Here is a 27,746-nt window from a genome sequence, read left to right on the forward strand (position 1 = left end):
TTTAACTTCACCGATCAGAGTCTTATATTATTTGTGAATATATTGTCCGTCCTTTCAAATACATGCTTGACTTGTATGTCCTATTTGATTTCAAAACTTGTCTTCCAATCCTTGATTTGTTCCCACATAATTGCAGCTTGATGGATTGGAGGATCTAATGATGGTGGCCAAAAAAAGGGGGCGCTGGAGCAGTGTGACTGACGTGTTATCTTATTGACTTCTAGTGCCAGCTTGAAGACGCCCCCTCCCTCCCCAAGCCTCCCCCTCCACGCTCGCCTGTTTATGGCACTTTAGTGCTGTTTAAACAAATAGTAAATCAACTTTTCATCTGCTTTTCCCTCCACCAGTGTGATCGGGTCACTTAACTGCTTTACACCTGCTCAGCAGTCTCATCCATCTACCCAGCTAGTTACCTATTTATCTCAAATAAAAACTATATGTCATTTTATTATTAGCACAGTAAAGGCCCATTTTCTATCCAACTCATGATCTCATTGAGTTTTGCAGGTGTGCCTAATGATGTGACCGATTCACTGCAGTGACTCTGCCCTCAAGAGGCCATTGTGAGTCGTAGTCTGAGAGCAGCTGAGACTCTTTGCTGCTCGCAACAGGGAAAAAAAAAAAAGTGGAATATAATTTGATCCCCTTCATCTATCCATCAGTGCGTCTTCTTGGCGGTGCGATTATGTCGTTGCCAGCTTTGCCCTCGACATTCCTGCTCCCGTTCCGCCTCTGCCTGTTCACTTTCTTCTCTTATGTTCATATATAGCGACAGGATAGTTTTAAATTTGCACTCCAACGAATGATTCACTTTCTAATACTCTTCCACTCGGTGGCAGAAGGTACAGTTTACCTGTGCGTCCACCTCTTGCTGTTCATACTACTGAGCCCAACTTAATAGGCCCAAGAAATGTATTGGCCCATTTCAAAATGCTAATAGTTGCACCAAGGCCACCAGCCCTAATCATCTTTCGAGTTTGGACAACGTTTCCCCAAAGTTCCTTAGCAAAGACCAGGATTGAACAGGACTAAAAAGTTCACCTGCAAAGGTTAAAGTGCATTTTAGGTTGATCCTGAAATATGAAATGACAAATATGCACCTTACGAAACATCCCCAGGTTTTGTTCTTAACACGTCTCCAACCTCCTGCAACTTCCTCAGCACAAACCAGTTGAGCTGTCATTCAATGAACGCCCCCCCCACCCCGCCCGACTGCATGATCCCCTCCGTCGCTCTCTCACCTTCTCTCTTCGTCTTATTCCACTGACCATGCATGTTCCAAAAACAGATCCCATTTTCATCTGCGGTGACACCCCCCCTCCGACCCACCGCTGCCGCTTCACCTCCTTTCCCAAAATCCAAGCCTCCTTGTACCCCCTGTTCCTGTCTCACCTCCTCGTCGCTCCACCTCACGCCACACCCCCAGCCGTCGCCAGCCCTCCCAGTCGCCATGTGCGCCCCCTATGTTGGTATGCGAAGGCGTGCGCCGGCAGGGGGTGTCCACCAATCCGGGGACCCCTTAGGTGGTATAAAACCCTGAGCAAGTATGCATTTATTCGCTCTTTCTGTCAGACCAGCACTCTTGAATCGGAGGGTGCCACTTAAGAGCGAGGGTGGTGGCTCAAGGGTGCACACACTTGTAGACGAGTAGAACCAACAAGAGAGCGCGGACCGGAACCGTCGTACGGCCCGTCCCTTTATCTATCCCGACAGGATGGAGAACGCACACATCAAGACCCCGGCAGAATGCCTGGCTCACTTTGGCGTGAACGAGAACTCGGGTCTGACCCCCGACCAGTTCAAGAAGAATCTGGACAAGTACGGCCACAACGGTAAGATTGCATAGACTTCGCAAGAGTTTTGGGGGGGGTGGGGGGTCTCGGCTTGCACGGCGACGGCTTTTTTAGCGAGGCCTTGCGACAGCTGCTTGACACGCAGCGAGACATTGAGAAGCAGAGATCTTTGAGGGCTTTGAGAGGCTATTTAAAGATAGCCAAAGAAGATGGCTGGAGAGCGAGAGAGACAGGTGACAGGCTCAAGAAGCTTCCTGGCTGATATATGGGCCGGGGAGCTCGGATAATTTTAGGCAGGTTTCAAAGGGGGCTTAAATGATATGAAACACGATTGACCATTAATGACTTAATTACTGTGCACTGCTTGCATTATTCCTTGGCGTCAACAAACCTTTTGTACGCATTAGCGAAATGAAGCTGATTCACTGACATTTGTTCTCTCCTCTTCTCCTCCAGAGCTGCCCGCTGAGGAGGGTAAGTGTTTAAAGCCCACCGTCAAAACACCACACTCATCTTCACTTGAAGATTGTCAATGGTTAAGGGCTGCCAAGGTTGAATCGAGGCGACTGGACCTGAAGCCTTCAATCGCAAAGGCTGATTGAGGTCTGATTTGAAGTGTGGAGTCTTCCCAATGATCCAGTTTTCAATTTGAAGTGTGAAATCTCTGGGTATTCCAATCTAGAACCTCTTCAAATCTAGATCGGAAGAAGTCTTCTGTTGTCTTCAGTTTTCGATTTGAGGTGTAAAACCGAAAAGTGAAGAAGTCTCTTGGGTCAATAGGCTTCCTGAGTTCTAGAACCAAAGACTCTCCACACTTAAGATTTCGAAGTGAAGAAGATTTTGGATTACAGGTGAAACAAATTTACAAGAGTCCAGTTGCCTTGATTCATGCTTTGCAGATTTGTCTTTACTTTATTCTAGTTGTTGACCGCACCATCTGTTTTGCTCGTCACGTGGAAATTCAGGGTGGCTCTGTCCTTTGTTTGCACATCACAGGCAAGAGCATCTGGGAGCTGATCGTCGAGCAGTTTGAGGACTTGCTGGTCAGAATCCTGCTCCTGGCCGCCTGCATCTCTTTTGTAAGTAAACACCGGGCGCTCGGCCCAACCATGTCTGTCATTTTGAATGCAGACTAAATTTCCTGTGGCGTGAGGGACAACGAGTCCTGTCAGGACTCCTTGGACCGCCCATCCCAAGTCCCCCCAAATCCTGCCCTCTTCGGTTCGGTTCCAAGAACCCTCGGTGTATTTCGGAAGACGACAACTTGAGACAAATTGCGTGTTGTAGGAGGAGGTGTATTAATTCCGGTGCCAGCTTTCACCGCCAGCTGTCATGATGGCCTTAGAAGGCGAATATTGAGGGGCGAGAGGGAGGGTTGGGGGGTCATGAAAGTGAAGGGGGGGGCGCGAGTGAGAGGACCAGGGTAGTTGGTGGGTGGGTGGTGTGTGGGTGCGGAGGGGGGGGGGTTATTTTAAGGGCAGGCCGAAGCTGAGGAGAGAAACTGAATCCTTCGGGAAAGGTCAGGACTCAAGGAAGGAACGATGGGCTCACAGTCGCAAGGACGTCCAGATCCAATTAATAACGATGATGTCACCTAATTACCTCTCGACCTGCCTTGTCGTGATCATTTCTTAAGTGCAGTCATTTCCTCTCTGTAAATTTTAATTTGAATTCCTAACCATAAACCATCAATTAGATTTTTCTTACCATCAAATTTACAACACTGAAATGTTTTACCAAACAGTTTCTAAGGCACTGATTTTTATTATATACTTTATTCAACATCATAAAGTCAAAGTTTTCTGAAATCTCAAGTGCATTATAAATGAAACATATTATTTTTACACAACATTTTGAATGTACAGCTAGCGATGGACACCCTCTACTTTGAATAAAATAGTTCAGAGCTTTTTATTGCCCTTAATACAGACCCACTTTTGACCCCCGACCCTCAGTTTGAGAACTGTTGCTCAACTATGATTGACTCTCTTTTCGTCCTTCAAGGTTCTGGCTTGGTTCGAGGAAGGTGAGGAGACTGTCACCGCCTTCGTGGAGCCCTTTGTCATCCTCCTCATCCTCATCGCTAACGCCGTGGTTGGAGTGTGGCAGGTCAGTGCAGCGGAGGGGAGGGGAGGAGTTGGGGGTGCCTGGCACATCGAGCAATAACACGCCTATCGAGTTACGGTGATGTCAGAAGGCGCACGGGGTCCAGTTACCTCCGCTTCATGCCCGACGCGATCGCTTTTACAGCGGTGAGGCTCAAAATAGCTTTTGGCTGATTTAGGCGCTGGTGTTGCACCATTTAGTACAACGTACATAAACAATGTCACATATGCCACAAACAGGCAGGCAAACAAAATAAAACCCCGGCAGTTTTAATCTTGAAAAATTTGTACTTGATTACAGATGCACTCAAGTAGCACCGTCCAATGTTAATAAATATTGTAACTTCTTGACCCTACTACCTACTTCATGAGGTACACCCACATGCTTTAATTTGTTAATTATTAGTATGATGAAACGTATGACCTAACTTAAAATATTGTTAAATTAGTAGTCTACAAAATGGTTGTTGTCCAAGGCTGTTCAAATTTGTAATTTAAAAAAAACAACATTACTTCGTACATATTATTCCTTAAGACGTAAAACTAAATATTTACTTGAAATGCTGAGGGGAAATAAATGATACTGGTTGGCCTCTTTGGAAACAGGCTGCGTAGCAAATGTGTTAAGCCCGCCGTGCGTGTGACAGATGTTGTCCGAGCAGGTATTGGCTGATTCCGATTGTCGAGCTATTCAAACACCTCCGCAGGCACGCCGTTAAGTGTTTGGCAGCGCCGTCAGGCATTTGTCAGCGGAGGAACGTCACCACGCCCATGCCAAGGCTTTTTTCTGAATGAGAGCATTTATCATTCTTCATTGTCAGCCGCAGAACAATATAAGCACGAGCAGCTTTGTTTATATCCGACTGCCTTGTGTGCGCCCCGCAGGAGCGTAATGCCGAGGATGCCATTGAGGCTCTCAAGGAGTACGAGCCCGAGATGGGCAAAGTCTACCGTTCTGACAGAAAGAGCGTACAGAGGATCAAGGCCAGAGAAATCGTCCCTGGAGACATTGTGGAGGTGTCTGGTAAGATGTTGTCGCATTCTTTTCGGGAATTTTTCTTTCCGTGAATATTAGAAACGATTCCCAGTCAAGTCCAACGACAATAAGCAAGCATTTTGATCTCTCTGTCAGTCTCAGTCAAAGCGAAGCATTTTGCATTGAGTTAATTCATGACTGTGCAAGTGCGCCTAATGAAGTGGCCATCAAAAGACGCGTGATTGACTGCACGGTGAAAACAGACGGCCAAGCGTCATGTCTTTTTAAGGCAATGCCAAGCAAGGGACGGCGGAGCTGCCGCTGGCCTGTGAAAACATGCTGAGTGGAGCAAAACAAAATCACAAAGTATAAATATCCTGGCTAGCGCCTGCCGCACCTCTTCTCCCCTCCCTTGTCCATGTACACCTGTTACCCCTCTGGCTGACAAGACCCCCCCCCCCAACTGCGCTTCATTCTCTCCAGGCATCGGTTTACCCTCCGCACCCTTATTCAATCCATGGATCAAGTATAGAAGTGCTGCAAGGGTCTTCCTCACAGTCAGTCAGTGTGAAAATAATTAATGTTCCAGCGGAAGGTCATCATATTTATGCAGTCAGTGTGCCGAGCGAGGCACATTAGGTACACTTGCACAATCCAATTCAATAATAAACATATTGGCCACCTATAAGAGCAGGATAAATGCATATGCCTAAATTTGTTTCTTTCATTTAATCGGAAAATCACACACATTCTATGAATCAAAGAACAACCGAATATGATCTTAGCGGCAGTTGGTTGAAGTAGATGTTAACCATTGATTGTTTGTGATTACCAGTCGGTGACAAAGTCCCCGCTGACATCAGGCTTGTTTCCATCAAGTCCACCACCCTGCGTGTTGACCAGTCCATCCTCACTGGTAAGCTGGAATTTGAAATCCACGTCCAACTGCAATTTGACAAGTGTTTCTTTCACCAAAAATTAATTTGTAAATTTCACGACAGTTGTTTGTCTCCTCCGTCAGGTGAGTCCGTCAGTGTGATCAAGCACACCGAGTCTGTTCCTGACCCCAGAGCCGTCAACCAGGACAAGAAGAACATGCTTTTCTCTGTAAGCTTCCCCGCACCGCCGCCATTTTTTCCGCCCCTTGCATAATCTTCAGCTTCACCTCTTCCACCTCTCCACTGTAGGGCACCAACATCGCAGCCGGCAAGGCCGTCGGTGTGGCCATTGCCACCGGAGTCTCCACCGAGATCGGCAAGATCCGCGACCAGATGGCCGCCACCGAGCAGGAGAAGACCCCTCTGCAGGCCAAGCTGGATGAGTTCGGCGAGCAGCTGTCCAAGGTCATCTCTCTGATCTGCGTCGCTGTCTGGGCCATCAATATCGGCCACTTCAACGACCCCGTCCACGGAGGCTCGTGGATCCGCGGTGCCGTCTACTACTTCAAGATCGCCGTCGCCTTGGCTGTGGCCGCCATCCCCGAGGGTGAGACCAACACGCACGAAAGGCTGTCGTCCGGTTTGCCACGCTGGCGAGTTTCACTTACTGGTCGACCAAAAAAAAAAACCCAGGGTCCTTCTTTGTGTCTCAGGTCTTCCCGCTGTCATCACCACCTGCCTGGCTCTCGGAACCCGCCGTATGGCCAAGAAGAACGCCATCGTCAGAAGCCTGCCCTCTGTGGAGACCCTCGGCTGCACCTCTGTCATCTGCTCCGACAAGACCGGCACCCTCACCACCAACCAGATGTGTGTAACCAAGGTGAGTTCCGTAGAAAATTCATCGAGGCTCCAGCAAGTTGTGGAGCGCACGACGTGACGCCTGACGACTTCCTGCGTCGTAGATGTTTGTCGTCAAGAACGTCGAGGGCAGCCACGTTGACCTCGATGCCTTCGATATCTCTGGATCCAAGTACACCCCTGAGGGCGAGGTGTAAGTTTTCAATTCTTATCTTACGCTGTACAATAGTTACTGGCAGGCACTTCAAAAACCTTTCTGATTTTCTGTGCAGTTCCCAGGCTGGTGCAAAGACCAACTGCAGCGCCTACGACGGTCTCGTGGAGCTCGCCACCATCTGCGCCCTTTGCAACGACTCCTCTCTGGACTACAATGAGGTAACGCCTGCGTTTTCATAACATTGACTTCCAAAGTTTTTGCTCTGTGACATGGACTCATCGATGCCTTTTGTCTTCTCAGTCCAAAAAGATCTATGAGAAGGTTGGTGAGGCCACTGAGACCGCTCTCTGTTGCCTGGTTGAGAAGATGAACGTGTTCAACTCCAACGTGAGGAACCTGTCCAAAATTGAGAGGGCCAACGCTTGCTGCTCTGTAAGATTCCTCAACCCCCCCCATTCTCCTCAAATTGCATTAAATGTCACACAATTCTAATGTTTCTTGGTCTACAGGTCGTCAAGCAGCTCATGAAGAAGAACTTTACTCTGGAGTTCTCCCGTGACAGGAAGTCCATGTCCGTGTACTGCACTCCCACCAAGGGTGACGGCGGTGCCAAGATGTTTGTGAAGGTTGGCGCCTTTCTCTTGAGCCAAATGTTTCAACTTTCCTAGCACCGGTGTCAAAAAGACTTTCCTCCACAGGGCGCCCCTGAAGGTGTGATCGAGAGGTGCATGTATGTGCGCGTTGGCACCACCCGCATCCCCCTGACCAACGCCATCAGGGAGAAGATCATGACCGTGATCAGGGACTGGGGTACCGGCCGTGACACCCTTCGTTGCCTGGCCCTGGCCACCTGCGACAACCCTCTGAAGCCCGAGGAGATGAACTTGGAGGATTCCACCAAGTTTGCCGATTACGAGGTCGGAGCTCGACGACCTTGCTTGGCGAATTAACAGTATCCAAGAGTTAACGAAATCGGAACACCTTCCCTTTGGCTCCCTTTCTTCACAGACTGACCTAACCTTTGTTGGCTGCGTGGGAATGCTGGATCCCCCTCGTAAGGAGGTGTCCATCTCCATCGAGCTCTGCAGAGATGCCGGAATCCGTGTCATTATGATCACCGGTTCGTATCTAGTCGAATCGTCTGTAAATGTAACATCGGTGACGGTCACTAACTTCATTCTTGTCAATCTTCAGGTGACAACAAGGGAACCGCCATCGCCATCTGCCGTCGTATTGGCATCTTCACCGAAGACGAGGATGTGGAAGGCAAGGCCTACACCGGACGCGAGTTTGACGACCTGCCCCTCCAAGAGCAGGGCGAGGCCGTCCGTAGAGCTTGCTGCTTTGCCCGCGTGGAGCCGTCCCACAAGTCCAAGATTGTTGAGTTCCTCCAGGGTTTTGATGACATCACTGCCATGGTAAGACAAGATTACGATGAACCTCAACGAGACGACAAACGCTGACTTGCGGTCTCGCCGTAGACCGGAGATGGAGTGAACGATGCCCCCGCCTTGAAGAAGGCCGAGATTGGCATCGCCATGGGCTCTGGCACTGCCGTTGCCAAGTCTGCCTCTGAGATGGTCCTGGCTGACGACAACTTCTCTTCCATTGTGTCTGCTGTCGAGGAGGGCAGAGCTATCTACAACAACATGAAGCAGTTCATTCGCTACCTGATCTCCTCCAACGTGGGTGAGGTCGTCTGGTAAGGCATAAAGCAACTAAGCGCTTGGTTTTCGCTTCCGATCTCCAGCTCTGCCTTTGCTCGATGGATCCATGTTTGTCTGGCCACAGTATCTTCCTGACTGCCGCTCTGGGTCTGCCGGAGGCTCTGATCCCCGTGCAGCTTCTGTGGGTCAACCTGGTGACTGACGGTCTGCCCGCCACCGCTCTGGGCTTCAACCCCCCTGATCTGGACATCATGGGCAAGCCCCCACGTTCCCCCAAGGAGCCCCTGATCTCCGGCTGGCTGTTCTTCAGATACATGGCCATCGGTGGTGCGTGGCTCATCATTGTCTTTTGTTGAAATGTTTTGTTTGTCTTTACCCACACTTGGGGCCCTTCCTGCAGGATACGTCGGCGCCGCTACCGTTGGCGGCGCTGCCTGGTGGTTCCTGTACGACTCCACCGGTCCCGGGGTGACCTACCACCAGCTGGTAGGTGTTTTTCCTCTTGATGACGTCACAAGCTTCCGTGTTCAGACATGCATCGAATCCCAAATTCTCCTCTCCACAGTCCCACTTCATGCAGTGCCACGATGAGAACGAGGACTTCACCGGCGTGGAGTGTGAAATCTTTGAGGCCTCTCCTCCCATGACCATGGCTCTGTCCGTCCTGGTCACTATTGAGATGTGCAACGCTCTCAACAGGTACTTCGTCAAAAAGATGAGGAGCGTGAGCAGCGACATAGCAGCTCTGCAGATGTAGACTCATTCTTTTTTATTTTTTCTAGCCTGTCTGAGAACCAGTCCCTGATCCGCATGCCCCCGTGGAGCAACTTCTGGCTTCTCGCCGCCATGAGTCTCTCCATGTCCCTGCACTTCATGATCATCTATGTTGACCCTCTGCCCGTAAGTTTATTGACGCAGAACATCAAGTGACACTGATTTTCCCTTGTTGTACTGCATTTAACACTTAACCTGATTCTAGTTTTCCAGCCAAAATAAGAATGCCGATCCCGGAACTAAAACCAAGCATCCCTTTATCTGGAAATAATGAATTCAATATTTTAATTTTTTTCAAATGGGAATGTATTCTTACAAGTCAAAGTTTCACCCCCCCCTGTTGCGGCAACTCAAATACGTAGTCACCATTGTTGCTTTTCATGCGGCGCCGCTCACTCTTGAACCCTTCACAACCCCTCAGATGATCTTCAAGTTGACCCATCTGAATGTAGAACAGTGGCTTATGGTCCTCAAACTTTCCTTCCCCGTCATCTTGATTGACGAGGTGTTGAAGTTTGTCGCCCGTAACTACGTTGAGTGTAAGTATTTCTGCATTCCGTCTCTTTTCTTTCTTTTTTTTTTCTTAATATAACATCTACTCCATTTTCTTTTTAACATCATTAACAAAATGTAAACCCATCCAGGTTCAGTCATACCTATCATACCATTGACCCGCCATTCATTATCACATTAACGCCTTCTGTTGATTTCCAGGCTAATTCAGTCCACCCCCACCGTTAGCCTGTACTAAAGTAAGATACTGTAAATATACCAAAAACTGCCAGTATTTGTCTTTGTAATGCATGTGAGTGTTTTTTTGAATGCATGTCAGTGTCCCTCGTCCTCATACACATCCATCTGGTATGTGTGTAGTTTGCCTCCTGTACCTTTCCATGTATTTTTGAGCCATGTTTGTGCGCATTACTGATGTCACATGACATCAGTGGTTCCCGTGGCCAGTTGAGCTCGATTCAGTCCTCCGCATCTGTTTTAGAGCTTGCTTATGTCCGCATTAGGAGCACAGTAGTATTGCTGGCTCTGTAGTGTGTTATTCAAGACAGTAGACAATTAGTATTAGAAAAAGCTTCACGTGTGTCATTTATGGACATATTTCTAGTCCTAAGTCGCTTGCTTTTATTAGAGTTGATGTGGGGGTAATTCACATTGACCCCAAATCGTCCTTGTCTCTATAGTTTCATGTTGTAGCTCATCTCCTTTCCTTTTTTTGACTGATTTCTTTTCTCTTGGCAGGTACAGAAGCTAAATAGAGATGTAGAGGGAGATCTTACAAGGGTTGGATAGAAATAGTTGGCGACTAGAAAGAGAGAGAGAGAGAGAGAAAGAAAGGAGCCTCACAACCGCAAGGCCCAACTGAACCAACCAACAGAGGAGAGAAGATAAAATACAGGGAAACGTGTAAAAAAAAATCAACAAAATGTGTATAAAAATAGCCTCTATATAAGGAAGGAGATTGAAATTTTAAAAAAGGGAGATGTCCCCGCAAATTCAGTATCAAAGTATTTAAGATTTTATTCTAGGCAATGATGTATTAAAAGTGACTTTTTTGTTAAACTTGGATATTCTCAGCTGTTGTGTTTCTGTGTCCTCTGTCCATTTTCCTATGAAAGATTTTTCAGCTCATGACTTTTATTCTTTGAGTCTTTACTGGCTCGTGCAGGAGCCGCGCTTCAGGTGAGCTCTGCACAGTGTGCCGTAGGGTTGCATGAATGAATGAAGGGCAGGAAAGCCAACATCCATCCGGCGGCCAGGGCTTCTACTCACTCCATAGGCAAGCTGCAGTCAATGGTCTCGTGACACATGTTGGGCATGTCCACGCTGTCTCAACACTTTTGGTCTTATATATTGTTTACCTGATGAGATGAAATAAAATGATGATGACAAACGTGCATATTTTATGCTTTTTTTATTATTACTAACCCATTTAAATAAGAATGCTTTCAAAGGGAGCCTTGTACGTGTTTGTTATCGTTTCAATCTTTCTGTGGTTTTTTTGTTTCAACTCATTTCAGGATGTTGAAGCTGTCTTTTGAACCATGTTCTCTTCTTATAGGATTCTCCTCCTACTCCCTTAATCCTAACTCGAAATGCTACGCTTTGAACCTAACCCTTCAACGGCTGCCTGACCTACGAACCCGACTGGTAAACACTAACTCAACATCAGCAATACCTTTAACTAACCAAGCTCATACAGAAACTTAACTGCAAGCCTCACATGCCAAAGTCAACATTTGACTTATATTTGCATGTTACTTGTCCAGTTAAATGAATCCTGGGCGTGAACATGTTTTAGTCAACTCAATGCATGATGTTTAACAAGCTGAAGTCAATATTGTGACAAGCAAATTTCATTTAGTTCATCCTCAAAATAAATCATATTAGTTATTATCATATAAGTCATATTATTTCTGATTCTAGTACAATGGTTCCTTAAGATACAAATTGAATTCCATCTGTCCTTCACAACATATTCCTCTGTCGCATGTCCAGCTAACCATTGAAACGTTCAGATCTGCGCTCTGAACGGTATGTTGACGTGCTTCATTTTTTTCTCGTAGTCTTCGTCAAACTTTGCTGACTGCTCGGGAGTAAAATGATTTTTCCAATCGCCGACTTTGCCTGTTGATCAGAAAAGAAAAAAAAAAGAAAGCGTAGCGCCAGTCTGGTAAATTCTGCTTACAAATATAAACACCAAAGCAGCCTAAATTGAATCTTAGTTCTTGCTATTATAAAAATCGGTTGAACTGACCTTTTCTCATGAAAGTACTGATGGACTGATCAAAAATATGATTGGGAATGAAGCTGTAGTTGACCATCGGGTTCTCCTTCATATTCTTGAAGGTCGTCAGCTCCACAATGCGGCTGATAATGTCATCAGGGAGGGACAAGTTGAGGTAGTTCATGATTCGTTTAATTTCGCGCTTAGGATTCTGGATGGTAGGCACACAAAAATAGGATGTATAATTATTGTTTATGCCAAGACAAAAATATTCGAGGTGGTATTAAATCACCACCTCTTTTATGTCTTCGTAAAAGAGGTAGAGGATGTTCCGCTCTTCTCGTACTTCCCAGTAACCTTTCACATGATCATACCAGGAACCCCATACCACTGCAGTGACAATAGTCAAGTCAGTGAAAGGCTCAAATAGTCCGCATGATATTCTCACTTACGCTCTCCACTCATGAATTTGTGGAGGAAGCTCTCCCAGGGGTCAACCTCAGGGCCGGCCTTATTCATGCCGCAAAAGTGGTAGAAACTCACCAGAGTGTCCTTAGGATTGCGTGCAACGTAGATCGTCTTGAAAATAGTTCACCTTATTACAAACGAGCGCTGGTTCCAAATTGTCCACCCTGAAAGTGTCATCTTACTTTGCACTTGTTTTCCCAAAACCCGACCGGACACAGCTGAAGTGGCAGATGTGTCTTGATGACTCTTGGGGGAGTCATCTCCTTCAGGAGGTCAAGACCTGATGATTTACAGCAAATATATCTGAAGTATCAATGTATACTTTTTTTTTTCCCCCCTCGGGGCACAGAAAGTGTTGCGATATGTACTCAAGCTGTTTTATGAGATCCAATTGCGGTCTACTCACTTAATTCTTTCAATAAGAAACTGGGAGACTCGAGGAAAGGCTGTCGCTTGACTATTGGAGCTCGTCTTGCGCTTTCAGCATCACCATTATGTAGCAGCAGGTCCACTATCTCTTGGGTCCATGTCGTCCCTTATCACCCAAATGTATAAAAACACATGGCTTAAATCTCCAAAACACCTTACCGTTAACGATATCACCACATCCATCCATCTAGTTGCAGGGGGCCTGAAGACTAAAGGGTGAGAACAAAAAAAAGATTGTTCAATGACAAACCTGATTTAGGGAAGGAGACGATGAGGAGGTCTGACGGATCAGGAGAGAAACCAGACACGGCGTCCAAGTTTTCGACAACGAATTCCGAAAAACAAATCCCTTTTACTTTGACAATGCGAGGTCGGCGGATGGTCTGGACGTCTGACATAACTGATGTCAACTTGTTTTGTGGACGACCCCAAAAAATTGTTGATGTAGCCCTTCCGCGATGGTAGTTCTATTTGGATTTACATCCCCTGTGCATAAATATATATCCTTGGTCATGTAAACAAATATTTGCTGTGCATCTCCTTCAGATTCAGATCAGTTTCAAAGCCAACAAGCCCCCAGTCCTCTTCGTCACATGTACACACTCCAAATCGAATCATTAGAAGTCAAAAGATGCTTTTTTTGTTTGTTTTGTCTGTTTGCTCCCAAGCTTCATCTCTGCCATAAATTCTAACGACAAATAAAACCTCAGGGGTCTGAACATTGTTTTACAGTAGTCCCCAAGAGATGCGCAAGTCAGTTTAAGTTTGATTCGAATATTTTATTGAGACAATTATTTATGATTTTTATTTGACAAATGGATCAAGAATGTCATTTTGACAATAAAATCCATCACTCACACATCTCATCATTTGTTCAACTATCAGCGTAGAAGTGTGAAATGCACCTGAGGGTTTTCAATTTTAACAATATTGTAACTCAAGCTAAGTGGAAGCGATTGAGGAAAAATTGCAAAGCTGGTTGCAACCGTGTTCTGAACAGCATGTTGCCATTCTTCATTTCTTTTCGTAGTCCCCATCAAATTCTGCTGACTGCTCCGGTGTAAAATGATTTTTCCAATCACTAACTAGTCCTGTTGTGGAAACCGAAGAAAGAGACACGCCAGTTTGGTACGTTATGCTAGAAAAATATAAAGATATTTTGATATAGTTGCTATATGGGGCTTTAATGACCTTTTCTCATGAATTTTAAGATGTCCTGATTATTCCCTTCATTTAATCAAGACCTGAGGATCAAATACAACTTACTGTAAGTATGTCCAGTGGCACCTTGACTTACAACTTAAATTTGTTCAGTGACCAAGCTTGTAACTCAAATGTGTTTTTATCAATGAAGTGACATTCCAAATTGCCCACTCCCCACTAAAAAACATTTCTGGAGAAAAAAAAAAAATAGTACGATATCGTATAAAACCATTCTAAAATCAAACGTTCATGATAAAGTCCATTGATCCCAGCCTCCTCAAGAATAATCAGCCCAACATTTTTGGAGTGTATTTTATTTGAATACAGACAGTAATGTTACAACTGTGTTCGGAACGGTATGTTGATGTGCTTCATTTTCTTTTCGTAGTCCTCGTCAAACGCTGCTGACTGCTCCGGTGTAAAATGAGTTTTCCAATCACCGACTTGTCCTGTTTTGCAAGAGACACGGCAGAATGGTAAGTTATGCTGAAAATGATGTGGTAAATTGCTGAAGCACTGAAATTGCAGAGTGACAGGAAAATATTTGTCACCATTATAAAAATATACAGTTATTATATGACCTTTTCTCATGAATTTGGAGTTGGACTGATCATAAATATTTTTGGAGACGAAGCTGTAGTTTGCCGTCGGATTAATCTTCATGTTCTGGAAGGTGGTCAGCTCCACAATGCGGTTGATGACCTCGTCAGAGAGGGACAGATCCAGGTACCTCATGATCCGCTCCACTTCACGCCGAGGGTTCTGAAATTAGAGCCAGTTTTGCTTAGCCCAATTTGTGATGTGAAATCAAAAAGTTGAAATCACCACCTCCTTTAGGTCTTCATAGAAGATGTAGAGGATGTTTTTCTTCTCTCGTTCCTGCCAGTAACCTTTCACGTGATCGTGCCAGGTGCCCCATCCCACTGCAGTGACAATAGTCAAGTCAAGGGAAAGGCTCAAAAAGTCCGCATGATATTTTCACTCACAGTCTCCACTTATGAACTTGTTGACGAAGCTCTGCCAGGGGCCACCCTCAGGACCGGCCTTATTCATGCCGTGAAAGTAGAAGTAGCTCACCACGGTGTCCTTTGCGTTGCGCGCAACGTAGATCATCTTAAAAACAAGTTATTCAATGAGAGGCGACGCTTCGGCGTTGTCGTCGCTGTAGCGTTGACGTACTTTGCACTTCTTTTCCCAAAATCCGACCGGAACTAGTTGAATGGGCAAATGGGTCTTAATGAGCCTCGGGGGATCCATTTCCTTCAGTTGATCGAGACCTGGTGGTTGACAGCAAATATCAATGTACTTACAACTTGAATTTGTTCAATGACCAAGCTCCTAAATGAAATCAGTCCTTTTTGAAAACAATGTTCCTATTACCATTGCAACTTCCCCAAATTTTGCTTCATACCATTCAGAATTTTAGGTATGCTTTGAGTGATGAAGAATGCATTTTGCTTCTAGGTGGAGTGGAAACAGTCAGTTGCAATCAGCTTTGACGAAATTTCCCGCCGCTTCTTTGGAAGACATCTACCATCAAAATGGGGTCCACACACCTGATTTAGGGCGTAGTTGATTGGAAGCCTCGAGGAAAGCGGCTCGAACCGTTATCGGGGCTCGTCTGCAGGTCTCGGCATCTCCGTTATGAAGAAGCAGATCGACTATCTCCACCATCCAGGTCGAGCCTGTTTACCCAAAGGTACCAAAAAAAAAAAAGATGTAAACTTCTTAAGTGAGAGATTAAGCCAAAAAGAAGAAGCACATACAAAATGGAAAGCTCTCAAACCTGATTTAGGGTAAGCACCGATGAGGATGTCCGAAGAATGCGGACAAAAAGCGGACACGGCGTCAAGGTTTTTGGCGATGTGATCTACGAGATTAATCCCTTTTACTGCGACAAGGTCGGAATGTGCGTCCAGGGTGACTGACATGACTGAGGTCAAAACGTTCGGTGGAACAACTTACAATAGTTGACGTATGATAGTTCTCCTGCCTTTTTATCTTAGAAGTCCTCTGAATATTTGCATAGAGGCTTGTGCTCATTTTGTTTCAAATTGAACAAACCCCATATATAAACAGCACCACTCCCAATGTAAAATAGGGAGAAATTACACATTGGCAATCTGATAACTGCCTTGCAGCTCCCGGTTGCGAAAGATAGATTTGGTTAATAAATGCAAAGAAAATGAAGCTTTTATTTTATTGCATGGATATGTAGAACATAGAATCAAAGCAGCATTTAATCATTACTCCGTTTGGAACGGTATGTTGACATGCTTTGTTTTTTTCTTGTAGTCCTCTTCAAATTTGCCGATTGCTTGGGAGTAAAATGTTTCCAATCACCAACTTGTCCTGTTGAAGATAAAAAAAAAAAAAAAAGCTGATGGCTGAAATTGCCCCTTAAACGAAGCTCAAGACACCTTAAAGAAAATACAGTAAGTGAGTAGTTATCACCATTTTATCTTATTTTTATTATTGGCTTTATGTTTAAAAAGCTTTTCTCTTGAATTTGAAGAATTTGATTAATCTTTCCCCTGCATGACCAAACAACAACAACAAAAAACATGACCAAACAGGAGTTAAATTTTAATGCATGCTTTATTCATGTAAGCATCAAGATATGCAAAACTAATTGTAATGTGAGCACCGTGATCTATTGTTCAGAATTGACATTCAACAGTGTCATGTCATCATTTTCATGAATCGTGACTATTCTGCAGTGATCCAAACAAAGGCAACAAGGTGCTGGAGTGGATGTGCATAATGTCTGGAAGGATAGATTAGGCAGAAGTAAGGCTTAGGGCGCATAGTACAAATAGTACAAATTTAAAGTTTGTTTGAATTTCACTCATTTAGTTTAATCAGCTCTGGGTGGGGAAAGTGTTTGTTTAGTCAACCGTGCCTTTCTTGTGGTAAATAAGGTACAACCAACGTTGGGACAAGCAAATTGCATTCTAACATTTTTTTTTTTTTAATCATTCTTAAAAGACTATTGCAATTGCAACTAGCAACGATTGAGAAATAACTCCGTATGAGCCATTGAAACAATGCGAAACTTGTTATAACTCTGTTCTGAATGGGATGTTGACTTGCTTCATTTTCTTCTCGTAGTCCTCATCAAACTCTGCTGACTGCTCAGATGTGAAATGATTTTTCCAGTCACCGACTTCTCCTGTTGAGGACAAATAAAAAAGAAGATGTTTCTGGTGAGTAGAATATATTTCTTCAAATATTTATAGCAGGCCAAAGGTCAAACAATGGTGGGGCATTGTTTGACTTTATTTTGAATGGAAAATAAACCAGTGGCAAACGCAGTAACTCATAAGACCACTAGAGGTCACTGCTCCCCTATCGAGAGTACTCTTGTATTGAATGACCTTTTCTCATGAAGTTAGAAATGGACGAGTCAAAAACAGTCTTAGGAATGCAGGTGTAGTTTGCCATCGGGTTCTCCTTCATGTTTTTAAAACTCGTGAGCTCCACAATGCGGCTGATGACATCATCAGGCAGGGTCAAGTCCAGGTACTTCCTGATGCGTTCCACTTCACGTCTGGGATTCTGCATGTCAAAAAGTCATGGAACAATGTGTGCATAAGCTTTTGGAGCTCATGAAAAACAAAATCATCATTAAATCATACCTCTTTCATGTCTTCATAAAAGAGGTAGAGGATGTTCTTCTTTTCTCGATCCTCCCAGTAGCCTTTCACGTGATCGTACCAAGAGCCCCATGACACTGCCGTGCATATACATGTATGATTTGACACGAAGTCGAAAATGATTCTTTCAATTGGTTCAGATACTGAGCCACTTACACTCGCCACGCATGAATTTGTGAATGTAGCCCTCCCAAGGCCCGGGCTCAGGTTGAGTCTTATTCATGTGATCAAAGTAGTAGTAGCTCACCATGTTGTCCTTTGCATTGCGTGCTATGTAGATAGTCTGCAGTGCACATGACACAAAAAGGAGAGTGAAAACCACAATGTCAGAAATGACCGTTTTAGTCACATTCTGTAATCCCACTTACGTCAACTTACTTTGCACTTTTTTTCCCAAAACCCAGTTGGAACCAGCTGAATTGGCAGATGCGTCTTAATGATTCTTGGGGGAGCCATTTTATTTAGCAGGTCCAGACCTGAGAATTTACATTGAAAAGAAAGAAACTATTGATCTGACCTTGGCATTAAGCATCAAAATTGTATGCAATCAACATTTCCTCCATAATGTCACATGTACAATTTATCCTCCTGAGTTAATGGGGAAATACCGCCCCCTTGTGGCGTATATGTTGCAGTGCAAGCCCAAACACTTGTAGGTTCTATTTCAGTTCAAATCAGCGGGAGTCAGTTCTTTCTCCCAACCAGTACCCTGGTGTCTAATTTTTATGAACAATACGAGCAAAATACCTCAGATCCCAAACATGGAAAAGCACAATAGAAAGGCAGAATTTTGTTTTCTACCTTTTGACTTTGCCCGCGTATTGAATTTAGAACGTATTGCAACCGCATATAGAAACAGTACACACCTGAGGGGATGGGTGGTGGGCTACAGATCTCCAGGAAAGGACTGCGAACCGGCGTGGGGGCTCGTCTACAGGCCTCCGCATCACCGTTGTGAAGAAGCAGATCGACTATCTCCTGAGTCCAAGTTGTCCCTTTACCCAAAAGTAGAAGAACACAATGAACGACATCATTCGTTAATGTGAAGGTGCTGAGAAGCAGCGCATTCTGTCAGACCCGCTTTAGGATAGGTGGCGATGAGGAGGTCCGAGGCGTCAGGACAGAAAGCTGAGATTGCATCAAAGTTGTTGGCGATGTGGCTCATTAAAGGAATTCCTTTGACGGGGATGAGCGGGAAGCGACTCATGGCGCTGCCAGCCTCCTCGATGGCATCGGCATAGGACAACTCTTTGTCCTCTGACATGGCTGGAGTCCAAATGTTTTCCGATGGACAGTCAAGATCGCAGAATGTTGGTTTGGTCTGACGTCCTTTCTTCTCTTCTGTCAAATATTTATCAGGGTCTTTTCCTGGAACCCCTTTCCTCGAATGACTACCCCTTTCGTCCGGTCCACTAACATCTGGACTTTGCCTCTGCGAGCTCCCAGGGGCTTGCTCTACAGCGTCTCTGACATGTGAGCACAAAACCTCTCAGTGGGCTGTCCCAACAGCATTTTGCTGGAGACAGAGTGAAGCCTTTGGCTGTACCGTTAAGTCCCCTCCTCCTGACACTTTATCTACTATTTCCTGTGTTACTTGAGGACATTGTTATCCCACAGGTTTCATTGGATTCATCAGCAATGCATTTTAGTCTTTGAGAGAAACGATGCTTTCCTCCTACACTTTTGGCTGCTAGTTTGGACCCAGAGTCAAGTCAGATGTTTTACTCCGTGATTCGCCGTCTTTGTGCGTTAAAGCTCGACCACATGATGGTTAACAGAGATTAAACCAGGATTGCGCAGTGTGGTATTGCATCAGGACAGTTTGCAGAATACACAAGAAGCCATGTGGTGAGCAGTCAGCCTGCAGCAACAGCTTCGAATTGACATCCTTTCAAAGGCTGAAACAAAAACAAAGCCCTGTGTTAAAAAAAACATGCCTGCGTTATGAGAAATGGTCCCGCATCTAATCTTAACTTCCGATCAGGCTGGGAAAAGACAGTCCTTTATTTTGTCACATAAGATTCTGGCGGTGGATAAACAATCACAGACCTTAAAAACAATGGCCTAAGAATAGCAAACAAATGTTTTGGCTTTACAAATAATCGCAAATATATTTACGTTTAACAATTCTTCCTTAATATGCTAATTTATTACAGAATATATTGTACATTACTGATGAGAAATATATTTTAGCACCTCTGCTTTTACCGGTATTTCACATAACACAAACAGTTTTCTTTCCTTTCTTTTATGAGCTTTACGGTAGTGGCCCCCAACCGGAAGTCGCTGCTTCAACTTCCTTGGTAACAAGAAGCCTTCGCAACCCTTCCTGTGTAGCAAGTTTAGCTAGCTCCCTCGAAACACGTATTCGATATTTTACATTTGACTTGGTTTAGTGTGACATTGCGTTAAAAAGATGTCTCAAGCTGCTAAATGTACAACCAACTAGACACCATGCGCGCCGTGGTCATTACGTGACGACATGAACAAGCACCAGTGGCTTCGTCTTCGTTTAGCCTTGGTCGTGTTATCGGCTGTGTGCTTGGCGCAAACGCGAGCACAGAAGGATGCAACGCCGACGCAACCCGCGAGTGTAACGCCCCCTTCAGTCAAAAGTACTGGGACTCCCTTTGCAGACAGCCAAACATCCACCGCTGCAACTGTCTCACCAAGTGCAGTTGCAACAAATGGGGAATCTCTCACCTCGGAGACCCCTTCTCCGGGGGTCACCGACGGGGTGACCCCCACCACGGAGTCCATGAATGATACATTTGGAAGCACTGGGACACCTTTTGAATTCACCCCAAGTCCCACAGCTTCTATTGCCCCATTTGTGAGAGACCCTGAGGGTAATTTACACCTGCAAAACCTTTTTTTTATATTTGAATTAATTTACTGCGTGTGTAGCTTCTCAGTCATTGTATTAGACCCAAATTTGTCATTACATGCCACAAATACAAGACAGCAAACAGCGGCTACTTGATACATTTGAATGCCAGGATGGAGAAGTCGACATGCAGATTGAATATCTAATTCAGACTAACACAAGCATTGTGTGTTATTTATCCAGTGTGTGCCTGCGATTTAACTCCTGATGTCTGCGACATTGGCTGCTGTTGTGACATTGCTGACTGTGACGTTGCTGACCTGAGTACTGTGTTCACGGGATGTCCTCAGAAAGAAACCAAGTAAGAACGTGTCATCAGTGCAAGCAAAAGTGTCTATTTTTGGTGTTGTTTGTATGCTAACACTTTGTTGTGTACTTTTCAGGTCAGGACACTGTATTGAGAAATGGCTGATGTTCCGCGCCAATGTGGACACTTCCTTGGTCACTGTGACTGAATCATTATTTTGTGTTCGATCTGAAGGTAAATGGTTGCAAATGTATTTATTTACTATTATATATTTAGTTGATATTTACATTTTTCGTGTTATTATGACAGTAAGTTGAAAATGACTTGCACACTTTTGCTATCACTCTATCAACACAAATTATGACTAATTTATTTGACATTAAACTGTTGTACATGGGCGCCCTCTTGTGGTACATGAAAGAATCACTGCCTGGGTGCGGTTCAATTGTATCTAACGTTTGAGTTTAACGTGGAAACCGCCGAGTCAGCTTTATTACAGGGAGATGCCCAACACTGTTCTAATGTTGCTTTTTTATTTTTTATTTTATTTTGTTTCTCCCAACAGTTGATCACATCAAGGTCTCCACTGCTCCACTAAAGCTTCCAGTATTAGGGAACTCTTATCACTTCTCACCACCGCAACCAATCAGCGTCGGCCATAGCCGACATTTTTATCGGGTAACGGAAACATATTTGTATGCAGCTATTCAAACCCAGGTGCATTACTGAAGCCTTCTTCCCCTCGTTTATGGTGATTCTATCAAATTTCTAGGCCGACGACGTCATCCAGACGTACTTCGGCGATTCATCCGTCCGAGGTCTCCTTCGTCAGCCGTCTCCAGGACCTGTCGGTGCATTCTGTCTTAACCGCAATCCCGCACGTAAGCATAAAAAAAATTGAATGTAATAAAAATGTCACTTGACCTATAGTGGGATTGTTTTTTTGTTTTTTTTACATATATTAACAACTGTAAACTTTTAAGTGTTTTGCTTGTCTTGCAGGCTTCTTGAGGTCCGAGTCTCTGTCCTGTACTCGCATGGTAACCCCTCAGTCGTGCAGCAAAGATCCAAATCTCAGCGCGCTCTCCTACTTCTCGGACCTCAGCCTGATTAAAGTAAGCAACTCTGCTCAAGTTGAAAGAAAATGTGTTCTCTTAAATCAACACAAATTTTGTCGTTGCAGATTCCCAAACCTGCAGAAGAACAAGTGTCTGACCTTTTGGTGAGAACACATTTCCCTGACCAAGAAGGTCTTAATTAATCGAGATCCTTTTCTTTTGTCTCCTCTCCAGATCGCAGTCACCCCACTTTCTGATTGGCCTGCACCAAGTGAGAAAAATAACCTTTGTACAAATGTAGCAAAAGAGGTGAGAAGCTTTGTTTGTGTTTTTCGAGCGTAGAATAAAATAAAGCCATATTTACGACCTTGTCAAAACCCCCATCGGCGCGGACGCAGGTGGAGTTTGTCATCGTGTTCACAAACCGAGGAGAGCTGGAGAGTGCGACGGTGAATGTGCTTTTAGCTGATGTGAAAACGGACCAGTTGTTTCAACAAGTGCATTCGGTTCAATTCAAGGTATTTGTAGCCACGGTCATTATATAAAATGCACATTATTGTAATGTGTTCCTCTTTTTTTTTGTTAAATAGCTGAAGACAGCTCGCCCGTCTCCAACGCCACAGATTCCCTCAGCTGGACTGCGGGTGGGAGCCAGTGTTCGCGGTCGCTTTAACGGCGTCGTGAAACCCGTATCCTCATGAACTCCTCCGTCAGACCCGGTTTACATTTTCTAGTTTTGCTGGTCGTGCAGACAGATTCCTTGACAGCGTGCCAGGTGAGTGTAATGGGGATGGGGCAAGACGGTGAGTGCTCCTCTGATCCCGCCGCACGAATCAGGGTCCTCTTCACGCACAACACAATTGCAGGCTGCTCATTTAGGTAAGACCAAAAAGTCCTTTCCGCTTTGTGTCCAAAATGAAAATACATAAATGTCACATTTTGGAAATCACTTGACAGGTTCTTGACTGTGTTTTTGCATTCCAAGTTCTTCTTCCGGAAACTGCACAGAACTGCGTTCCAACATCAGCAGCATCTTGCTAGGAGACGCCATTCCTGACACCATTGCCATGAGCTCAGGCTCCCAACCAGACTGGACCAGGGTCCTCAAACAGGAGTGCCCCATCAGCTCGGAGGTAGGAAATCACACGTTCAACTTGCCAAGGTCATTGGAACCCTCACTTGTGACCTGCCTCATCTTTCCTGACTATAATGATGAGGATTGAACAGCTTCGGCTTCCCCCTCAGGAAACATGTGACTCTGGCTGCACCCTCCCTCACTCGCTCTCTGTGCAAGTACTGTGGGCACGTATGGGCCTCCTAGATCTCCCTCAGAGCTACATCCTGGGTGTTAAATACCTCTTTCGATGTCGAAAGTTGCAGGTGGGGCAGAACCAAAATAATTCTTCCATTGTGAAAATCACACACCGTCTCTCTCATGTCTTTCAGTGTCCTCTGTCGTCGCCCGTCAGACTAACCACCGAAGTGGCCTTTGCCGACATGACGGTTTACCCCAAACCGCCACTGGAGTTCGGGTCGCCTTGACTGGCGGCACTGCAGATCAGGGCAGACTCATTTCTGTTGCGGTTAAGGTCACATAGAGTTTAACGCTGCTCACAGCTAACAGGATTAGAATTCTTCACCAGGCAGCTGGACAAGAGAAATTCTACACAAACATTGGCTGACTGCTTTATTGAAAGATTAGTGATGTGTTTTTGTACATTCTTAGTCAAGGTGTATTTTTGTTGTACGCTGCTCCACTTGTAGCTTCTCCTTTTACTCAGGTTAGTTCCCCTGCGCTCTTTTCTCCTTCTTCCCCGCGGGGCGGATGTAGTTGAGAAGGTGGACAATTGCAGCCGGTGTTATTCCTTGCAAACGTGTAGCGGCGCCCAGCTGAGGGACACAATTTGTTTCACCTCAAAATAAAAATGGATATCTTGAAATCTACTCTCAATCTTAACACATTTTTGCCACATCCCCTCGTGATTTTCATCGAGTTAACAGACATCGACATGATTTACTTCTCATTCACTTTCTTAGGAACCGGTTAGAAGTTTGCTGACGCTATCGAGCGGTGGAAAGCATGGAACACAACAACATAAATCTGCACATTCATTTTGGACTCACCGTGCTCGGGCGAACTCTGTCCAAAATCTCCCGGACCTCCTGTGACAGAGAGGCGGGCAGAGACAAATAGTCCAAGTCATGTGGGAGAGACATGCTCTCCTCTTTTTGAATCCTTTCGATCTCCTTCTGCTGAAGAGCACAGTGAGGCCTGTACACAGCTACACAGCACACAGAAGAACAACATCAAAGCACTGACTTGAACGGAAAACCACATCGGAACTAGTTCCACACCACCTTCTATCTTCAGCCTTTGTGAGAATTCTGTGTAGGGAGAAAGGCATTCTGGGAGAATGGATGCCAACATTTCAAAGGTGGCGTCGTTGTACTGCAGAATCTGCAAGCCGCTGGAAAAGAAAGCAGATACCTGATGAATTCAAAGTCAAATGGAGAAAGGTCCTCTTATCTCTTGATGAACCAGCCAGTTTGTAACTTGCGTCGGACTGTCTGATTTGTTCTCGCTGATGTGTACGCGAGGCAGCTTCAGTCTCCAGCTTGCGGCGGGCAAAGAAATGTCCTGAAGAGCTGCGAGTGCATCCTGGAGACTGTCTCGCACTCTCACAGTCTTCTGGTAGCGCAGGGAGGACACGCAACCCACCTCCTCGAAGCCTGCAAGGACATGTTTCACTATTCAAAATGAAATTTGATTGCCACATTTGAATCAATTTCCCCTCTTTCACTTCTAGAGAAGCAAATAACACGCTGCTCCAATTCCATCTCATCTTCAGCAAGGCCCTGAAACTCCTGCTTACCTTTCAGACTAAGTCGCAAGTCAGCATTGTCCGGCCTGAGGGACGTTCGAAACTCCGCCCGGCTGGTGAACATGCGGTAAGGTTCCGTTACGCCCCGCGTCACGAGGTCATCGATCAGAACGCCGATGTAGCTCTCTGTCCGAGACAGCGCCATCGTGGGCATGGAGAGTGCGGCGCGGGCTGCGTTGACCCCCGCCCACAAGCCCTGGAGAGCAGAGAGTCATGACGTCCAACTTCAATGCGGATGATTGATTTGATATACGATCTTGAGTCAAGGTAGCATTTTTTTTAATCTATCTATAATAACCTGTGCGGCAGCCTCCTCGTAGCCCGTGGTCCCGTTAATCTGCCCGGCCAGGAAAAGACCTTGGGTGCTTTTCACCTGCAGTGCAGGGCTCAGCTGAGTGGGGCACACAAAGTCATACTGCACGCCATAACCTAAACACATCATGAAAAATAGACTGTTTAAAAAAAAAAAACAATGAACATGGGCCGATTCGGGTCACGTGTACCGGCCGTGTGGATTTCGGCCCTGTGCAAGGCCGGGATCTCTCTGATGAGGCGCAGCTGCATGTCAGCGGGCATTGTCATAGAGAGCCCCTGTGGGTACACCAGGTCAGAGGTCAGCCCCTCAGGTTCCAGCCACACCTGATGCTGCCTGCCCGGGAAGCGAAGTACTCGGGACTCAATTGAGGGACAGTACCTGAATAGAAACGGAAGCGATTCTCAAATGTCTCCGTTGTAGGTAGCTGTTAATCGAAAGTGGGCGTGTCTCTACCTGGGGCCCTTTGTGTCCTGCTGTATGTGGCAGTTGAGATGAAGACTCTCATTCACCACTTGGTCCACACCGGGAGTGGTATAGGTCAAGTAGCACGGCAGCTGCTCCTCGGGCTGTCGAAACGTTCGTTGAAATTCAACCGCAATATGCTCGACCTCACATGTGCTTGAAAATACCTTGCAGTGAGTGTGGCTGTTGAGGAAGCTGAAGGGACTTGGCTGACTATCAGGCTGGTGTAGCGTGGCCTGCTCAAAGTCCACTGAAGCCTTTACAATTCTGGGTGGGGTACCCGTCCGGAGACGGCCCATCTTCAGCCCCAGGCGCTCCCGCAGCGTGTGGGACATTCCGGCGCTGGAAGGTGTGTCTCCGATTCGCCCCCCTGGGGACGTGTTCTGACCCATGAAGAGGGAGCCGGATAGGAAAGTCCCGGTCGTAAGAACCACAGAGTGGGCTGAGATCAGGAGGCTTGCACCGGCTGCAATCAGAAAGTGAGTTTTTTTTTAATTTAATAACAATCAATTCTATTAGATAGCATTCAAGTGTAATGGATTTAAAAGTATCCCCCCCCCCACTAAAATGAATAGAAATGTTTTTTTTAATGTGTTTGCTGCCTACCTAAACGTATCCCAGTGACTTTGTGGCATCCAGGCTCTTCTGGGTTAGATTCTGTGACAAGAAGCTCCTCCACTGATCCCTCCAGCACTGTCAGTCTGGGAGTGGACAGAAGCTCAGACTGCAGGAGGAAAAGACAATTCATAAAAATAATTATAAAATGCTTTGACAGAAAAATGTCTGGACACCTATTTAGTCTACAATTGCGTATGAATGTAATCCAGCAAAAACTAAAAATTAAAGGTCAACCTTCTTTTTCCTCCCACCTGAATGAATTGGCGGTAGCGTTGGCGGTCCAGCTGAGCCCGCGGCCCCCACACAGCGGGGCCCTTCCTGCGATTCAAGATGGAGAAATGGATGCCGGCCCAGTCTCCGGCTCGACCACACACGCCGTCCAGAGCATCCACCTCCTTCACCAGGTGACCCTTCCCCACCCCGCCCAGAGAGGGGTTGCACGACAGGGCACCTATGTGATGGGAGAAGGACGTTCATTCCAAAACGTCGTTTAGGCTGGTCAAATCTTGATCTCTTACCGATGGTGTGAACTTTCTGCGTGACTAACAGCGTCTGTGCTCCCACCCGAGATGCCGCCGCTGCCGCCTCGGTACCTGCGTGACCCCCGCCCACCACGATGACATCATACTGCTGTCTGGCAAGGTGACTGGCACGTCTGGAGAGCTGTGAGAGCCAGAACTCCAAGGTGGGAAGCTTCCTTGTCAACATGGATGATGGTAAGCTGTATGAGTTGGGGAAAGAACCACACATGTATTTGGAATGTGCAGAGAAAACACTCAACTGGGATTCAAACTCAGGAACTCTCGACAGTGAAGCAGACGTGCTTACCACTATGATCAAATCATTGTTCTCCCCTATACAATGTGTTAAATATGATTTCCACAATCCCGTGTAATTACAGCTGGATTTCAAAAGTACTGAATGATCTTTTCAATGTTTTTTTTGTTGATATTTACGTCTTAGCAAAACGACACGTTAGGCTTATAAAGGACTAACACTAGACTGAATGCTCACAAAAATTAAGGAAACATCATATACATGTGTTTACTTGCATAGAAATACGTCGTTCTAATGCCTTTCACCTTGGCGAATGCATTGTGCGATTGCGGTTATCACAGCCCCTAAAATATACCAACTTGAATTACTTACATTTTCTTCGCAAAATTGAGCGGATGGTTCTGCTTTCAGTTTATTTCATAACTTCTAAAGCAAGACGACATTTTCTGACATAAGGAGGCGGCCATGCTGTGTGTGGCTTACGGTCGTAATATATGCACTAAAGACGCGCACACAAATTTTGCAGCGCTTTGTTTATATTTACATTGAGTCAATGTGGCAATAGCTAAATCCTCTATTTGCCACTCTTGAATTAGAACAGACAATTTCTAATTAAAAATAAGTTAATATAACGTTCATTAAACAACATTGATTGATTGATTCATTCATTTAATTGATTGATGTACTTAGTCACACTTAATCATAGTTTTCATTGTGTGTTTCTTCCCTACTCAATCAGAGATATCAATCCGAACAATCCGATCCAATCAATCAGTCCTTCGATGTGCGCGTGAACGT

The 27,746-nt window shown here is 45.4% G+C and overlaps 4 protein-coding genes and 1 long non-coding RNA gene across 8 annotated transcripts; 3 read left to right on the forward strand and 2 right to left on the reverse strand.

Moving 5' to 3' along the window:
- The first annotated feature begins 1,539 nt into the window (after window positions 1-1,539).
- Window positions 1,540-11,115, forward strand: atp2a1l (ATPase sarcoplasmic/endoplasmic reticulum Ca2+ transporting 1, like). The gene is made up of 23 exons (XM_037278699.1): window positions 1,540-1,832; window positions 2,250-2,267; window positions 2,790-2,872; window positions 3,798-3,902; window positions 4,784-4,922; window positions 5,710-5,790; window positions 5,896-5,981; window positions 6,062-6,359; window positions 6,466-6,632; window positions 6,715-6,803; window positions 6,883-6,985; window positions 7,068-7,199; window positions 7,277-7,393; window positions 7,466-7,684; window positions 7,776-7,887; window positions 7,962-8,185; window positions 8,249-8,469; window positions 8,559-8,761; window positions 8,835-8,920; window positions 9,000-9,133; window positions 9,217-9,334; window positions 9,630-9,747; window positions 10,460-11,115. Exons 1-23 carry the CDS (start codon window positions 1,715-1,717, stop codon window positions 10,474-10,476), a joined length of 2,988 nt encoding a protein of 995 aa, XP_037134594.1. The 5' UTR covers window positions 1,540-1,714; the 3' UTR covers window positions 10,477-11,115.
- A 113-nt stretch (window positions 11,116-11,228) lies between these two features.
- LOC119138772 lies at window positions 11,229-11,855 on the forward strand. Its single transcript, XR_005101229.1, has 2 exons — window positions 11,229-11,368; window positions 11,785-11,855. It is a non-coding gene; the product is annotated as an uncharacterized LOC119138772 (long non-coding RNA).
- Window positions 11,623-19,179, reverse strand: sult1st6 (sulfotransferase family 1, cytosolic sulfotransferase 6). 3 transcript variants are annotated; one of them, XM_037278986.1, is made up of 8 exons: window positions 18,779-19,179; window positions 18,568-18,696; window positions 18,080-18,177; window positions 17,858-17,984; window positions 17,684-17,778; window positions 11,976-12,156; window positions 11,709-11,845; window positions 11,623-11,658 (listed from the first exon to the last, which is right to left on the reverse strand). In XM_037278986.1, exons 1-7 carry the CDS (start codon window positions 18,963-18,965, stop codon window positions 11,733-11,735), a joined length of 930 nt encoding a protein of 309 aa, XP_037134881.1. In that variant the 5' UTR covers window positions 18,966-19,179; the 3' UTR covers window positions 11,623-11,658; window positions 11,709-11,732. The 3 variants fall into 3 exon arrangements, with proteins under 3 accessions (XP_037134881.1, XP_037134882.1, XP_037134880.1); XM_037278987.1 differs by lacking the exons at window positions 11,623-11,658; window positions 11,709-11,845; window positions 11,976-12,156; ... (3 more) ...; window positions 18,568-18,696; window positions 18,779-19,179 and adding exons at window positions 14,344-14,494; window positions 14,627-14,807; window positions 14,874-14,968; ... (2 more) ...; window positions 15,602-15,730; window positions 15,832-16,058; XM_037278985.1 differs by lacking the exons at window positions 11,623-11,658; window positions 11,709-11,845; window positions 11,976-12,156 and adding exons at window positions 16,879-17,217; window positions 17,423-17,603 and having other exon boundaries at window positions 18,779-19,165.
- Window positions 17,173-23,837, forward strand: LOC119138590 (tectonic-3-like). 2 transcript variants are annotated; one of them, XM_037278834.1, is made up of 14 exons: window positions 17,173-17,251; window positions 20,772-20,889; window positions 20,972-21,069; window positions 21,401-21,513; window positions 21,608-21,716; window positions 21,838-21,950; window positions 22,019-22,057; window positions 22,128-22,202; window positions 22,292-22,411; window positions 22,484-22,582; window positions 22,669-22,772; window positions 22,879-23,026; window positions 23,139-23,273; window positions 23,340-23,837. In XM_037278834.1, exons 3-14 carry the CDS (start codon window positions 21,000-21,002, stop codon window positions 23,433-23,435), a joined length of 1,221 nt encoding a protein of 406 aa, XP_037134729.1. In that variant the 5' UTR covers window positions 17,173-17,251; window positions 20,772-20,889; window positions 20,972-20,999; the 3' UTR covers window positions 23,436-23,837. The 2 variants fall into 2 exon arrangements, with proteins under 2 accessions (XP_037134729.1, XP_037134728.1); XM_037278833.1 differs by lacking the exon at window positions 17,173-17,251 and adding an exon at window positions 19,557-20,550.
- mto1 (mitochondrial tRNA translation optimization 1) lies at window positions 23,567-27,461 on the reverse strand. Its single transcript, XM_037278822.1, has 13 exons — window positions 27,321-27,461; window positions 26,690-26,892; window positions 26,423-26,622; window positions 26,160-26,277; window positions 25,721-26,019; window positions 25,545-25,657; window positions 25,279-25,469; window positions 25,074-25,204; window positions 24,767-24,971; window positions 24,452-24,623; window positions 24,252-24,361; window positions 24,018-24,175; window positions 23,567-23,783 (listed from the first exon to the last, which is right to left on the reverse strand). Exons 2-13 carry the CDS (start codon window positions 26,877-26,879, stop codon window positions 23,676-23,678), a joined length of 1,995 nt encoding a protein of 664 aa, XP_037134717.1. The 5' UTR covers window positions 26,880-26,892; window positions 27,321-27,461; the 3' UTR covers window positions 23,567-23,675.
- Window positions 27,462-27,746: the final 285 nt, after the last annotated feature.

The sequence above is a fragment of the Syngnathus acus genome, chromosome 19 (assembly GCF_901709675.1).
Source record: "Syngnathus acus chromosome 19, fSynAcu1.2, whole genome shotgun sequence".
NCBI classification, from domain to species: Eukaryota; Metazoa; Chordata; class Actinopteri; order Syngnathiformes; family Syngnathidae; genus Syngnathus; species Syngnathus acus.